Raw genomic sequence first — 15,783 nt, 5'->3', positions numbered from 1 at the left:
AGCTTTCCAGACCCTTTGCACTGTCTAGTTGTACTTAAATATTTTAACTGAATCCTGGATTTACCATTACCTGCTGTGTTTTAGGATTTTTGCTTCTCGGGGGATAGCATAGTTGTAACACAGAGAAAAGGCACTTACGATGGCAGAGTTAGGACTAGAACTCAAGTTATCTAATTTATTAAAGAGCCAAATGACCTCCAGCAAGCAATTGCATTCCTTCACTTCTCTGGGCTTATTCCTCATCTAGTAGGAGAAAGTTAGATAGGGTCCTTGCTACTCACAGGATGGTCCATGCACCAGCATCACCTGGCAGCATCACCTGCCCCAGAAGGGCAGACTCTAGAGCCCCACCCCAGAGCCACTGAGTCCGAATCTGCATTTTAATCAGATCCTGGGGCGATTGGTATGCACATTCAAGTTTGAGAAGTGCCGGGATGGTCTCCCAGATTCTGGTGCTTGTTCCACAGTCCTGTTGTTCTAGGTTCTCTCAGTCAATCATCACAGACGGTTCACAGATGGTTCCGTACAAATTTGGGAGAAGAAAAGAGGTTTTGGTCTTCCCTGTACCTCGTTGATTGTCAGCACTGGTGATGACTCCACAGTGGGCACCGCTCCTACTCTAGCTGTTTGGGTTGATGCTGAGACAGTGGGGCAACAGAGGAGACGTGAGAGCCAACTCCATTTGCCTTTACAGACCGTCGGGAGGCCAGCCCAAGCCTGTACAATGCCTCCTGCAAACTTGGCTGTGTTGTCCAAATTCTAGAGGCTCATTAAATAGAGAACAAGGAGATAAATATGGTCAGGCTAGATAAATGAAGCATTTATCTATTTCTAAAGTGCTTCCTACCAGATAAGTACATTTAAATGATATACTCTGGGTGGTGTCCGTTGGAAAAGGAAACTTTCTTCTATGTCAGAGAGAAACTTTGTCTGGACATTGATGTTTGGAGGGAGATCATGAATTTGAATTAAACTTAACAAGACAGGGAATATTTATATATTTATTCTTCACCATCCCAGTGCAGAGAGAACAAAGCAGCACAAGGGACAGAAATGTATTCCTGCCATTGTCCAAGCGTAGTGACCCTAAATTAGCCATCAGAGTGGGAAGAATCCCTGCTGATGCCCATTGACCTTCTCACTGAGGAAACTCTCTTGTCTTTTGTGCTGTTAGGATTTCTGGGGTGCTGGTACTGTCTGCCCCAGACCTAACTAACCAGCCTGCATTGTGTGGAGCCTGTGGTTTTCACAGGCTTGCCGTAATTGCTTGCTCTTGTTCTTGCTTGCCCTGGCAAATCTTGTGAAAATGGTAGAAAAAGCAGTGAAAGACAAGCAGAACCAGAACCCCTAGATATGGGTGTCTGCAGATAAAGGGTCTTCCTTCATGATTTTGGAGCTCTTCTTCCGGCTGAATGAAGTCTAGCCACGTCAAGAATCTTGATGTTCTCTCTCAGCCCTCAAGTGAGAAGCTCAAGTTTTTTGGGAATTTATAAAATTTCAGCTTATCATATGCAAAAAGTCTTCCTAGAAAGGTTCTGAAGACAGCACTGGAGAGAAATATGTGTGAGTAGGATGTCAGAAGTCTAGAATTACTTCTCTGGATGGTTTATCCGTTTGCGCCTGAAACACGTGATGCGGGCTTCTCTGCATTGTGTCCGTGTAATTGTTCACGCTGGTCTGGGGAACTTGAAGATGGCCAAGTTCATAGCAGCCAAAAACGTGCTTTGTTGTAAATCCACAGTTTGTTTCTGCTTTTGTGCATCTTATGTGTTTGATCTGTTTTACCAAAAGAACATTGAAAATAATGGATTGCTTTGATGCATAGTCTAAGGAAGAAAAATGACAAGTGCGTATACCCAAGAGTGTACCAACAGAGTTAATAGGACCAGTGAGAATACCACGTCTTTTTCACCCATACATATACACACACAGAGTGAGATTGAAAGAGAAAATTCATGCCCAAAATGGTTCATTTAGGAATGCCTGAAACACACACTCATTTCAGAGAATATTGTAATCTAGTCTTTTCCTATTTCCAAACTATGTAATAACAAGAAAAGGATGGATTTTTTAGCACAAAAATGTGGGAAAGCTAATTTTTCCCCCAGATGTATACTAAAGCACTTACTTATAAATAGGGCAATTTCTTTGTAATTAATGCCATATTTGTCTTTCATTATTCTGTTGGAGGATTTTGTGGAATTTGACTTATGGGGTAATCAAATAACCACTACACTATATGTGGCATAGATCTTTTGACCTTTGGAGGGAAGTGTATCTTTTAAATTCATAAGAGCATCTATTTTCTATATTTCTTTCGTGATTGTAGACTTGTACTTAAATCTTACATCCAGGCCTAGTCTCAGCGTGCGGCATCGCACCCCGTGTCCTCACTTGGGTGAGGGCTCCTCCAGGGGTCCGGGGGATGCTTTAAAAGCTCTAGCATGGGTGGTAGACAGTAAATTTGATTGAAATCGATGTTTGCACCTTTGATCTCAGATGTGGCTGGGATCACTTGGTGAGCTTTGGGAGGCCTGGTGTTTGACCGGAAGTTTAGCACTGGCCAAACAAAAAATTATTTCCCCGAATGTCAAGTGTGTCTCATCAGTCAAGATGGAAAGTGGGGCGGAGACAAGGCCAAGAAGAAACATCTGTGTGTGGTTAAATAACATTGGCTTCATTTGCTATTGAAAACACTTCTCTTTTGTATATTCAAGAACTGTATTTGTTTTAAAAGGGAAAAATCAACTTGTCGGCTATTGTTTCTTAATTTTGCTCCATAAAAGTCTTTGTCAAGATTAAGGAAAACATTCATTTTCAGACTTTGGTGGCCTGGGCTGCTTTCTGGAATGCAGCCTCCTCTGGCTCATTGGCCTTTCTCCACCCAGGGGCGTGGCTGCTTGAGGGGCAGAGGTTACTCCTCCATCTTTCCTGTCTCCCACTGGCCCCGTTCACACTGTGCTCATGCCCACGTGAGGTAAAGACAGGACAAGAGCCAGGACGTGGTACTGGGCCATGTGTGTCACTGGACTGTATGATCTGGCCTTGAAGTTTGCTTTCCACTCCTTATTTCATTTCACACTCACATGTCATTGCCTATGGTTTTGTCTTTGCTCTCCCCCATACAGATCCGGAGTTAGGTGTTGGCACGCTACCCGAACATGACAGCCAGGATGCAGGGCCGATTGTCCCCAAGATATCCGGTCTAGAGAGAAGCCAGGAGAAGAGCCAGGACTGTTGCAAAGAGCCGATCTTTGAGCCCGTGGTGCTTAAAGACCCCTGCCCTCAGGTCCCACAGTCATTCCCCCAGCCCCAGGTGGAGCCCCAGCCTCGAGCTCCTTCTCCGGACCCTGACTTGGTGCAACGCACAGAGGCCCCGCCTCAGCCCCCACGTCCAAGCACACAGCCATCACAGGCGCCCCCAGAAGCCCAGCTTCAGCCCGCCCCGCAGCCTCAGGTACAGAGGCCACCCAGGCCACAGTCCCCCACCCACCTGCTCCATCAGAGTCTCCCGCCTGTGCAGGCCCACCCCTCGTCTCAGAGCCTCTCCCAGCCATTGTCAGCCTACAACAGCAGTAGCTTAAGCCTCAACAGTTTAAGGTGAGCCAACCTGTTCTTTTTTTTTGCCTGACTATTGTCATCTTCTTTGGGACAGGCTGGTAGTAGTGGGTAAGGGATTCCAAGGACTGGAGTTTCCTTGTTGAAAACATTGTCATTGTGGTGTTTGTGAAGCAGAGACTAGAAGACAGAGAAAGGGCTGTCAGGTGAGACGTGGGTCTCTTGGGAGAGGACAGGTTGGGTTCGCTTGTGTAGTGAGGACATGGTAAGGAACTAAAATATCTAGAGAGACTCCTGCGAGAGTGAAGGCAAGAAGGAGAAGAATGCTTAAGGAACAGGGAGTTGAGGGTGCCGTGCCCAGGTGCCCCACCAGGGGGGAGAGGCAGGGACTGAGAACCTGAGGTCCATCAGAGATCTCTGAATGTTAAGAGAGTCTTACAAGGGAGGCTCTTTGCCTCTGAGGGAGGGCGTTTTGAAGAAGCTGCATCTTCCTGCAACTTCAGAGGCAAGAAGATTGGGACCAAGGAGTATTCTGGTTTGAGGTGTTTTCATTGTGATTTACTGCCTCCAAGGTGGGTCAGAGAGGTAGAGAAGAAACAAGCTGGGTTTAGAGAAGGAAAGAAGTTCCTTCTCGAGATCCAGGCGCTCTTCTGTCTTGTCTTCACAAACTACAAAGGGAACTTTAAAAAGCAGCCCAAAGGAGAACTGCAGAGGAAAGGGAGACAGAGCCCGGGGCAGGGCCACACCTCTCTCACCTCCTGGCGCTTTGTCTTTGCTGTTTTCCTTGTGACAACCTGGTGACTGTGGCGGTTCAGGGCCTTGCTTTTCCTCTCTGTGACGGGGAAGGAAAGTGCCTTAGTCAGGCCAGGCTCGCTTGTCTTCTGCCCCGAGGCCATTTCTGTGGCCTCCAGACCATAGAGGTGATGGGAACCCCAGCTTCCTGCTTCATCTCTGTGCTTCTTCCCTGAAGAGGTAGCAGGCAGATAGGGTGCACGCGGATCGTTGTTCTCGTTCCTTTTTGTTAATTTTATTGCTTTATAGGAAATGGGGCTAGTGGAGGATGGGAAGGCATGGAACTTTCTAGGGGCAGAGAGGAGAATCTGGCCGCAGAGGGGAGAGCGGCCCTGGGTTTTCAGCAGAGTTAGCTGCCTGGACCCTGAGATGCGCGGTGGCTCTGGAGCAGCAGTTTCTTCTGTGCCGTGTCTGCAGGAGTGACGGGAAGTTCAGAGGAGCTGGGATTCCAGCAGATGCTCCTGTGTGCACAGGGGAGGAGCTGTAGAGAGCAGGAGCCGGAGGAAAAGCATTGAATGGCTTTTGGGCAGGGAGATGGGATTTTTTTAAGAAAGTAAATTGCTTACCTCTTTTTCTTTCTTTGTTTCTTTTTTTTTTTTTTGGGGGGCGTTGTTACTCCAACAGCAGTAGCAGAAGCAGCACTCCAGCGAAGACTCAACCCGCCCCTCCTCACATCTCCCACCACCCCTCGGCCTCCCCATTCCCCCTCTCACTGCCCAACCACAGCCCCCTGCACAGCTTCACGCCCACCCTCCAGCCTCCCGCACACTCACATCACCCCAATATGTTTGCCCCTCCCACTGCTTTGCCTCCTCCACCACCTCTGACATCAGGGAGTCTGCAGGTCCCCGGACACCCGGCCGGGAGCACTTACTCAGGTAGGATGGAGGAGCTGGCCTTGCTTCCCCATGCTCCCACCTCCCTTGCTAGTGGCCTCACCTGCTGTCTCTTGTCCCTGATGGCTAGGTTTTATCTGTTTACGATTTTCTGCTTTATTGTATGTATTTTTGTAATCTTCCTCCAATCCTTTGTCGGGCTGACGTTCAGCAAAATTATGTACCAACACCCATACCAGCCTAGCACAACCTGGGTGAATCGGATACTGCGAGAGAGAACCGGTTTGTTTGAAGTCATGAGGCATTTCCAACTCAGTTCACCCACAGAGTGGTAAAACACAGATTTGTGTGCCCTGTTGCCTAGGCTCCCATTCGATGACAAAAACTTCCAGGCCCAAGTCTGTTTCATTCCAGGATCTTAAATTGCATCCTGGTTTAAGGGGTTTGTTTTAGTTGAATAGGACCTTCTACCTTCTTGGGAGGCAAAGATGCACTTTTTATGGCAATATATCCCAGAATATTAAGGGCGGATATAGTGTTAGCTGTTGGGTCCTTTTCTCCTCACCTGTATTAATCAGGCCAAGTGTGCCAATTTTGGGTCCATTGTAGCCATGTTATACCACTAACACAGAGAGCTGTAAAGCAGAGATTTACCCTTGAAGAGGGCATGAGAGCTCTGCCATATTAACGGCTGATATCGATTAGCATGCCAGTCCCTGTTCTTAAGCACTTAAATATGTTAATTCCTTTAACCCTCAAAATAAACCAACAACATAAGCAATATTACTGTCCCCATATGATAGATGAGGAAACTGAGACACACTTGGGTGATTTGCCATGCCCAGGGTCACTCAGCTGGCAGTGACAGAGCTGAAAATGGACCTCTGGCCATTCAGCCTGGAGTTTGTCAGCGCACCAGACTGAGAGACCACCTGTCCCTAGAAGCCGAGAGGCTGGACAGAGAACAGAATTAGATTGTGACTGGGCCTTCATATCCTCTGTCTCCTTGGTTGTCCCCTTCCATGTAAGGGCCCGTTCCCTTCTCTCCCCCTCAGAGCCCCAGCTCTTGTGCCCTCGGCCCTGTGTCCCTCTGTAGTAAGGTGCTTGGATGTCCTGTTCTGAAGGAAATTACTATTAAAAGAAGAGGTGTCATCCTCTCCCTTTTCTTCTTTTCCAGAGCAAGACATCCTGCGACAGGAACTGAATACACGTTTTTTGGCCTCTCAGAGTGCTGACCGTGGGGCTTCCCTGGGCCCTCCGCCCTACCTGCGGACCGAGTTCCACCAGCACCAGCACCAGCACCAGCACACACACCAGCACACGCACCAGCACACCTTCACGCCGTTTCCCCACGCCATCCCCCCCACCGCCATCATGCCGACGCCAGCACCTCCCATGGTGCGTACCCCAGGCAGAAATGTGAGGATAAGTAGAGCACGACTCTTTTTTTATGCAGCACGGTGGGGTTGGGATGGACAGTTGGGGCTCAGGAGATTGGATGGGGAGTGATAGTCATTTTAGGGGCTCCTTTGGCCTTGTCCATCTTTCTGGAGAGAAGGGAATGGGCCCTGCTCCTGGCAGCACTAACCTGGGGCCTAAAGTAGGAACTTTTTTCTAGACAGTTATATCTAGCACTGTGGGTGGGTTTTATTCTAGATGCCCTCAAAACGGTCACGTCTGCTGTTAGTAGTTAACTTTTTAAAGGGTAATTTTGTTGTCTTGAGCATCTTGGGGACTGCCACCAGATATACAAATGTATCTGTCAGTGCTTTGCACCAAGTGCTAGCAAATAAGTGCTCACAGAATGTTGGGAGTCAAGAAGAGGGCCGAGGAGGGCACAGAGCTGTCAGGAGACTGGGACTACATCGGGTACCCCCTGCTCTTTCAGATGGCTTCCCTAACTGACTTTGTCGGAGGCGTTATATTTCTTACGTTTCATAAGACAGTGTCCCAGTCTGGTATTATGCTGTCAGCAAGTGGTCAGGGAGTGACGCGTCCTGCATGGTCAGAATTCGGCCTTGTGGTGAGAGGTACCACCGGCGATGACGTGGTCTTGGTCTTGCTGGGGGCTAGCACCTGCTGGGAGAACTAGTTAGGATTTTTTTTTTAATTTAAGAGCTGTAATGAATAGCGTGATATTAGCATGCTAAATATTCTGAGATAGAGCCCTGAATTAGAGTGTTTTAATTATTAATTTTTAATATTTAAGGAAATCGTGGATTTTAAGGCAATTAATATATTAGGCATTGTGAGAAGAAATTTGAATTCCATGATTTTAAGAGGCATTCCCTTCACCAAACTTTGCATCCTCTGCTCCCTCCCCCTTCCCCATTTTATTCTACTTAATTTTAAAAAATTTATATATTAAAGTTTATTTTATAAATTTTATTTAGCAGAATATTGGAGATGAGGCCTTGGGACCAAAAATTTTTCTTATAACAAATCCTGTGTCTTTTTTCTGGATGAACTATACTTCTCAACAGTTAAGTTTTTAAGGGCCTATTATTTGGGGAAGAGTTTATGCCAGCCTGAGTGAGCTATTCTACAAATAAATTAAATGTAATTAAGGGGAGTTCCAGGGCCAGGAGGATGACATTATTTAGAGGAAACAAGGGTAACTCTTTTCTGCTCAAAACAGAGGTGCTAAGACCTGGCCCAAATTGCTTTGTATTTGGGTGTAATACATTTCAGAAGACAACTGAATCTACAGTTCTTCTCCCGAAGTGAAGATGACAGTGGAAGGAATTCTCTGGATAAATCAGACCAAATGTTCACTTCTCTCTGATTTATCTGTATAATTGCCTCTTTTCTCTAGTTTGGATGTTTGGTTTTGTGCCAATCTCTAAATATAGCCTGGAAAGAAAGACACTATGGTGTGGCCAGGACCTAAATGCACTGTACAGGTTTTCACTGTGTTTTTCCATTTCTGTGGGTTTCTTGTCAAGAGTGTCTCAGGAGCTCAGGATGTTTTCGTAGACGATGAGGTTATGGAGTCTGGTGACAGCACAGTGACAGAGAAGCTTGCTTAGGGCTATCTCCGCTGAAGCAGTGAACAGAAATGTAGATTCTCTAAGTAACTAGCTTTTGCTTTGATCCCTTTACAGTTTGACAAATACCCTACAAAAGTTGACCCATTCTACCGGCACAGTGTGAGTCTTGTTACCATGCTACACGTTTCATGTAACTGCTTGTCCATTTATGCACTCTTGCCACAGATCAGTAAATGACTAGCAGCCTTCCTTAATCATCTTTGCAAGAATTCACATGCTCCTCGTCACTTTGGATGCTTGCTTTGTGACATTTGCTTTTGGTAAAGATGCAGTATCATCTTCTGAATCAAAAGATCATACGCACTCCTAAGACTTTAAAGCAAAGGTGAACTCCCTGGAAGCCAGGCATCTGTCCTGCAAAGTGGGGTGTCTGCAGGGGAATCTTTATAGGAGAATCTTTGAGGAGACTCTGAAATCATAGGATTTCAGTCATTGATTGAAATGTCGTTAACACAGAATTCCTGCAATTCAACTTGAATTATTTCCTCCAAATAGAAATCTTATCTTTTTGACTCAAAACTCTTCAAAAAGCAGATTTTTATTTCCTCTAGACTAAATGTAGACCACTTTTCCACATGGCCAGTATTGGTCTTCTGAGCTTATTACAACTGAAAATACAAACGTCATTTAAATAAAAGAAGGTCTTAAAATCAAAATGTATAATTTTTTTCCTCTTTAAATTCATTCTTCTTTATTTTGAAAAAATACTTGTTTTATGCAATTTTCAGAGTACGTTCTGGAACTTAAATTGGTACCAACCTACGTTAGATATGTATGTAACACAAGGGCTTCTTTTTATACAAAGACCTTGAACATCTTATCATGATATTTTGATTATGGAGTGACTACTGCATCATTTTTACCTGAAATTTTGCAAGTTTCTTTGCTCAATGGTTTATTTATATTTTTTAAATGAGACCAGAAAGAAGGAAGATTAATAATTGCTTGTAACTATGTTAATGCACCGTACTCAACTCTCCTAGCTTTGGTTTTTGGATAGTGTTAACTTATTATTTGAGTAGAAGTGCTACTTGAGAGATCGGCAAAGCCTGTGAATTCATTCATACTTTGAACCAGATCATTAGACACTGTATTAGTCCTGGGTATAGCTGAGAAGTCAAGACTAGAAAATATTAGAAATCAATTAAGAATTACTGACTAGAGACTTTCAGAAATAACATGAGGAAGGCCTCTTCAGAAAGGAATGAGGAAAGTGTATTTGAGTGCCTGGGCTCCCACACTGTTCCAGCATTGTTCTGCTCAGGGCTGTGACACAAAAGATTTTTTTAAATGGACATGCAAAATACAGGAGACCTGTGGGTTTCCTCTTTGGGTCTGCCCCATGAATGGTGCCATCCTTAATAATCATCAGATTTCTGCCCTTTTTCTATACTTGCTGATTTAAATTAGGGACCAGCTAACAAAATCATTCTTAGGGAGAGTTTAGCATGCTCAACAGGTGACTCAGATTTACTTCCTAGGACCAAATACACTGCCTTTTTCTATGCACATTCTGCTGAGAGTCCTAGATTTCAGATGGAGAGTAAGCCTGGAGGCCTGAATTTTGGGAAGGTTTATATTTTGTTACCTAGGTACTTCACATTTTTAGTCAAGGGGGAATAGTCAGCTATATTTTAAGAGGGTCAGTAATGGACTAAAGCAGAAGGAAAATGGTGAGAATATCCAATATTTTATTGAAAACATTAAAGGAAAAATACCCACCTGGAGGTAGAGAAATAGAAATTTGAGTGTGTTTTAGGGTGGCATGTCTTTAATTACTCTGCTTTATACAGTGAACTGTGGGAGAGTTACTTCGTATTATTAGTTATAGCAGATAATATACGAAGTACCTAGTCTCCCCTGCTTTGGGGATTAGGACGTTATAAGAGGAATTAAGATGCAATGCACTCAAGTGTCTAAACCACAATTTTAGACTTAAAAGTATTTTTAAATGAGGGCACTTGGCTTGCAATCACTGTTTAAGTGGATTTAGTTCAATATCAATTAGTCTGAAAAACTTTGCTGCAGCATTGAAGGGAATAAAATGAAATAAACACCCACAGAAAAAGTACGTGCTCTGACAACAGACAGGATTGTGAAATGTGAATTTGCCATTACCTAGAAATAGCTAACGTAAATGCATTATTAGAAAGAGCTTGAATTATTGTTGTATTTTTGACATATGCAACCATAGGGGTGGGGTGTTAGTTAAATATGTGTATGGTGGTTTGCTTAAAGTCAGTGGAACCAGAGCAATAGAATCTCAGAAACACTAAATTTTTAGAAGGAGGAAAAGATGTCTGCATTGTCTTCAGTATTGCTATACATTTCTTTCCTCCATTGTGTCCTCTGTAAACTGTTAATTCAAGCACATTCATATTCTTAATTCAGAATCATTCTTCTCTCTTCACTGAGTGCTCAGACTTACATGTCGAGGGCTTGGCTTGAGTGGCCTTCTGCGAGCTTGTCCATCTTACTGGAACCGGGTAGCTCTGTTGAAAGTATACACCGAGTCATTTGACCCTTTGTCAAATATTTGTCATCATTTTAGATGAGACAATTAAATTGCCCTCTGGAACTGCCACTTCTAGAACAACCTAATGAAGCAAGGATTGTGAATATTTTCACATTTCCTCAAACTATTAAAAATCTAAAAGTACTAATTGAGTTTTAATGGTATAAAATCCTGGAGCTCATAAAGACTTGCTTCTTTTCTTCCTTTCTTTTTTTCTTTTTGTTTTTTTCTTTTTCCAATTAACTTGTAATTTTATGGGCATCTTATTTGGCTCAGCACCCCTCCTGTTTTTGATATGCATTAAAATCTCCAACCATTTAGGACTTCTATCCGATTTAACAATTAATAATTAGAAAAGCTCCCTGTCTAATGATGTTCTCATCTGGGACATCATTTGTTGGCTGATTGATTCTGAACTACTTTTAACTTTTTAAGTTAAGCATTCATGGCACATCTGTGTGATCATTTCATCATGGCTTCTTGACTAATAGCATCAAACTGAGATTACTTGGCTTGCTAATGTTGATGTCTTTCTGTGGGAAGGGAATTGAATCTATCATTTATTTGCCTCCTACTAAAATCCTTTTTCCCTCTCCATCTTTGGCCACAGCTCTTCCATTCCTACCCTCCTGCAGTATCGGGCATTCCCCCTATGATTCCACCCACTGGCCCTTTTGGTTCACTACAAGGAGCATTTCAGCCGAAGGTAAGAAACCGTACAGTGAAAACACACAGGCATATTTATAAGTGGAGCCTCAGGCTAGGCATGTGGGTGGGTTTTGCATCCTCTTGCCTGCCAGTGACTGATTTTTCAGATCTACAGTGCCCACTGGGATTAGAGTGAGAGTATTTTTTCCTAGTCCATCTAGTTTAAACCTCAGCCAAAACTTAATTTTCAATCTGTCCTACCCATGTAATCTCAGGTGAGCTAGGATTTCCTGTGCTCTTTAAAATATGTGGAATGTATATATGTATTTTTCCACCAATATTGTGGACATAAGCTTCTGGTCAGGAATTCTATGAAATGTCAGATACATGTGCACCAAGTTGTCCTTGAGGTATATATTATTAGTGAAGATGCAAAGCTAAGCCTTTAGTGATTTTAACAGAAGGAGGGAAAAAGCTTCCAAACTAAAATTGTATCCTTTTAATTGTGTGAAGGGGAGATGCTTCTGCTCACTCTGCCTCATTTTGCTCCTCAGCCCTGTCTGTCTGCAAAGAGGGTCTGCCTGCCAATGGAGGCAGCGCCTGCCTGTCTTTGTGCTCCTGTGTCCCTCTCTGCCCTCTCTCAGTCCTCCCACCCCTCAGCCATGGTCACACTTGCCACCGTCAAGACTAGTGTCCTAGTGTGAAAGTAACCTTTTACCCTTTAATAACTAAATGCTTTCCTACCTAGTCAGTGATGTGCTACTCAGCTTGGGCTACAGTTATCTCTGCAGGTCGATGTTGAGGAGTCATTCTTGGAACACTCTACCTTTTTGTGACTTTAAGTCTATGACAGCCCCTATTTTACATTCTTAAAAAAAAAATGAATGTGCTTCTCATGTTAGTGACCATTCTCAGATTTTAAAGTAGGAAATTTTGCTGTGTGTGATTTTGGTTTTCTTTTTTTTCCATCTCATTTCTAATATAAAACACCAATTTTGGGGCAGAGTCTCCCAGGATGAGCACATAGTGCATTTCCAAAGGCATGTTACCTTAAAAGTAGAAATAGGAAAAGAAGTTAAAAAGCGTTAGGGGTGGAATGGCTACACCTTAGAAATCACATTTGCCTGCATGGAATTGCAGTCTATATGCCAGTTGATATATACACGGGGCTTTTATGATGGCCATGGTTACCACCTCCTGTCTTGGGATAAAATGATAATGATTTTTAAACTCCTTCCCCCCAACCTGCTCTTCACTACTCCTCAGACCCTGGTCTGTCCCCTCTAGGTTGCAACAAATCTCTAGTGAATCCCCAAACAGACTGGTAGGTCATTTAATAAATTAGACTGTTTCCCTCACTCACAATTATCCAATCACACAGAAAACTACATCTGGGCAAGAAAGTGTCTCTCCTGGTGTTGAAATAGGCCTTTCCAGGCCATCGTACTGATTGAATATGTAGATTGCAGTTCATTAGTGGAGTTCTTCATATGTATGCAAATCAGGCTGTTAACAACTCCAGCTTAATTGTTAGTTGTACAGCAGCTGATTGCTTTTCTTTCTTTCATTCTTTTTTTTTTCCTTCTCCTTGGAGGAAAGCTTTGTGCCTAAACTTGAGCTCTTTTTCCACACGGATTAACTTCCTGGTGTGAGGGGATTCGTAGAAGTTGTGATTTCTTAAATAAAATACCTGGTGAAAATTTTTCTAAATCTTTTACCTACTAGAAAGTCGTGACTGCCTGTGCATGAAGTAGGCTTTTTGTTGTTGTTGTTGTTGTTGTTGTTGTTCATTCAATGGACAAAAGCCTGCCGATAAGGTTATTGTTATTAATGATATTTAAGAATCGTGGTGGGAATAGGAAAGATAAAGCAGAATTACTTTAGAAATCATTTAATAGTAGATCTGTGTGGTCCCTAAATTAGGTTCTCTTGTCCCGTTTCCACCACTGCTAATGAGTAATTACTGAGTGTAATTTCTTGTTATTGTCTGCCAGTTAAAATGTAGAGAGTTAGCTTAATATCTATAAGACACTCTTGGTTATTCTGATGAGAAGCACCTGATACAGCAAATTATGATGATGTTCACTTAAGCATTTCTTGGAATGTTTGGTGATAAAGCAAAAAAATACGACGACAGAGCTGTCAGTAACTCAGAAGAAGATGGATTTCAGGACAGCGTTTGCTTGTATTGCTTTTCTTCTCTGGTCCTTTGCTTTTTATTGCAGTGACATGTGGGGCAGTCCACCTCTGTTTTCAAATGCCATTGCTAGAGAGGGCATCCCTTGTCAGGGTCCCTGGAGAACATAGGGAGCAGATCCTCCTCAAGAGCGTGTGTGATCACTGAGAGAAATGAACCTGTTAACTCTTGTATTCCAGAAGGGAACAGGCAAAAAAGCGCTGTTTGACTTCTGTAATTTAGATTGAAAGAAAGATCTTGCTTTTGTGTCACACGTTATATGCTTCCTAAGCTGTGGTCTAATTAATTTGTAGACATCCAACCCTATCGATGTTGCCGCTCGACCTGGGACAGTCCCACACACTCTACTCCAAAAGGACCCGAGGGTATGTACAAAGTCAGGCTTGGTCTCAGGTAGCACCAGGGCAGGGCGTGTGTGTTTGCACAGGACAGCTAACCCAGTGCTTGCACCTTCCTTAGCTCATCTGAGCGAGCTGCTATTTTAGCTATTCCTTCTATTTTGTGGAAGAAAATGCCAGTTACTTTTAGAAAACAAAATCTCTCCTGCTCTATCGCAGCCATATGACACTTGCCGATGAGAGAAAAGAGGAATGGCTGATGGTCTAAGCCCAGGAACTGGACACTATTAGCTTGTGTAGTTTTTACTCAACCAATCTTCTCTGTCCGCATCTCCTTAAATTTCTCTTACACAAAAGAAATAGCTGTAAAATGTTTTGAATGGAAAAGCACTAAGCGCTTTTCTTCCTGGAAGTCAGGACACATCCCCGCCTGCCTGGGGTCCGGAAGTCACTGTACCACACAGCTCTTCTGGCCCTGTACTTTCAATGTGGTAAGGATCCTCTTGTGCTCTAGAGCTAAATAAAATATCCGTTATGCTCTGGTTATGTTATTTATTCATAATGTATACCTCTACCAACCCTTGAAAAGAATTTAAAGTTCTACAGTAGATAAAATCTTGTCTCATTGGTTGTTATTTACATTCATCTTCATAGTAAATGTGAAAAAAGGGTTACCTTTTACAATATTGTCTTTTTCCCTGGGTAAGGGCAGTCAGAAATTGATGACCAGAGTTAGGTAGAAATTTGAAAGGACTCAACTATGTAACTACTTTCATGATGTTTAGTGAACTTATTTGAAATGTCTAATACCTCTAAGTAATGTACAGTCATCGAATTAAGGGTGTTGATAAAGATAGCCTAGTTCTACTGTATGTCTGGAGAAGACAGCTGTTCCCAGATACCCATTAGTGTCCAGCCGTATCCATCTAGGTCTGAAGGCCATTCTCCCTCGGACCCGTTCAATGTGGTTTGGAAGGGCTGCTCAAGAGAGTGAGACTCCTCAGATGTATAATGTGAGCAAATCATGTTGCCAGAGGGCAAATTGCTATTGATTAAACTTGTTCAGGGAGCTTGTCAGTGTAGATGTACCAAGGCTTATGAAGTGGGGGAGGGGACACTTGGTACTTTTGATAGTGTGAAAATGGGTTAATTATTCTCTAAAAGGACTTCATTTAAAAGTAAAATTCTAACATTTTAATTTCCCCTCCTAATGAAGCACTACAAATTTGTTAATTAGTGCAATTGTTTGAGTGACAGGCATGTAACCAAGTTGTCATTTTCTCTTCACAGTTGACAGATCCTTTCAGACCTATGTTAAGGGTAAGAAAGCTTCTTCTAGAACTGTTTTGCAACCTCTGTTTGACTCCCTGTGGGTTAAAAATAAAATCCATTACAAGGAAACAAGCGATAGAAACGTTGGAATAAAATGGTGGAATGACAGTGGTTGGGTTTTTCAGGTAGTCTGATTACAGATGGCCTAAATTGTTTTGCTTTGAGTGTTGGAGGAAGGCAGGCCCTTGAGGTAAAGCTAACAGATAAAATTCACCTGAGTAAGATTCTCTTTGTTGGCAGTTCTGGTAAAAGGTTTGACTAGTGGGAACTTAAGGGGAAAGACTTAAGCTATAGGCTAGATTTAGGATTTCACTGAGTTCTACTGGCTCTCTTGCAGAGAGAGATATATATTTACATAAATGTATAAATATATATCTGGGTCCATTTGTTTTGGCTGGTGGCTGCCTTATTCTACACTAAGTGATGTTGACTTGTCACAGCCGTTCGACCTGTTTCTCTGGTGCAGAAAAGGGCTACTATAAGCATTGGTTTGTTAACATCTTGAGAGGTCTGGAGA

At 43.1% G+C, this 15,783-nt stretch overlaps 1 protein-coding gene across 8 annotated transcripts in view; it reads left to right on the top strand.

Moving 5' to 3' along the window:
• The window catches only part of AUTS2 (activator of transcription and developmental regulator AUTS2), a 1,117,069-nt gene that overhangs the window by 1,084,878 nt on the left and 16,408 nt on the right, over positions 1-15,783 (top strand). For 4 of the 8 annotated variants that reach the window (XM_087417420.1, XM_087417418.1, XM_087417413.1 and 1 more), the window contains 7 exons: positions 3,129-3,600; positions 4,975-5,228; positions 6,364-6,605; positions 8,291-8,335; positions 11,362-11,457; positions 13,890-13,961; positions 15,225-15,254. In XM_087417420.1, the coding sequence (XP_087273546.1) occupies positions 3,129-3,600; positions 4,975-5,228; positions 6,364-6,605; positions 8,291-8,335; positions 11,362-11,457; positions 13,890-13,961; positions 15,225-15,254 (1,211 nt within the window). The remainder of the gene's footprint in view (positions 1-3,128; positions 3,601-4,974; positions 5,229-6,363; positions 6,606-8,290; positions 8,336-11,361; positions 11,458-13,889; positions 13,962-15,224; positions 15,255-15,783) is intronic. The other 4 variants (XM_087417414.1, XM_087417415.1, XM_087417417.1 and 1 more) reach the window with 4 other exon arrangements.

Source organism: Ceratotherium simum, chromosome 26 (assembly GCF_057802395.1).
Source record: "Ceratotherium simum simum isolate JZ-2026a chromosome 26, ASM5780239v1, whole genome shotgun sequence".
In the NCBI taxonomy this organism is placed as follows: Eukaryota; Metazoa; Chordata; class Mammalia; order Perissodactyla; family Rhinocerotidae; genus Ceratotherium; species Ceratotherium simum.
This window is presented reverse-complemented; position numbering and strand designations above follow the sequence as displayed.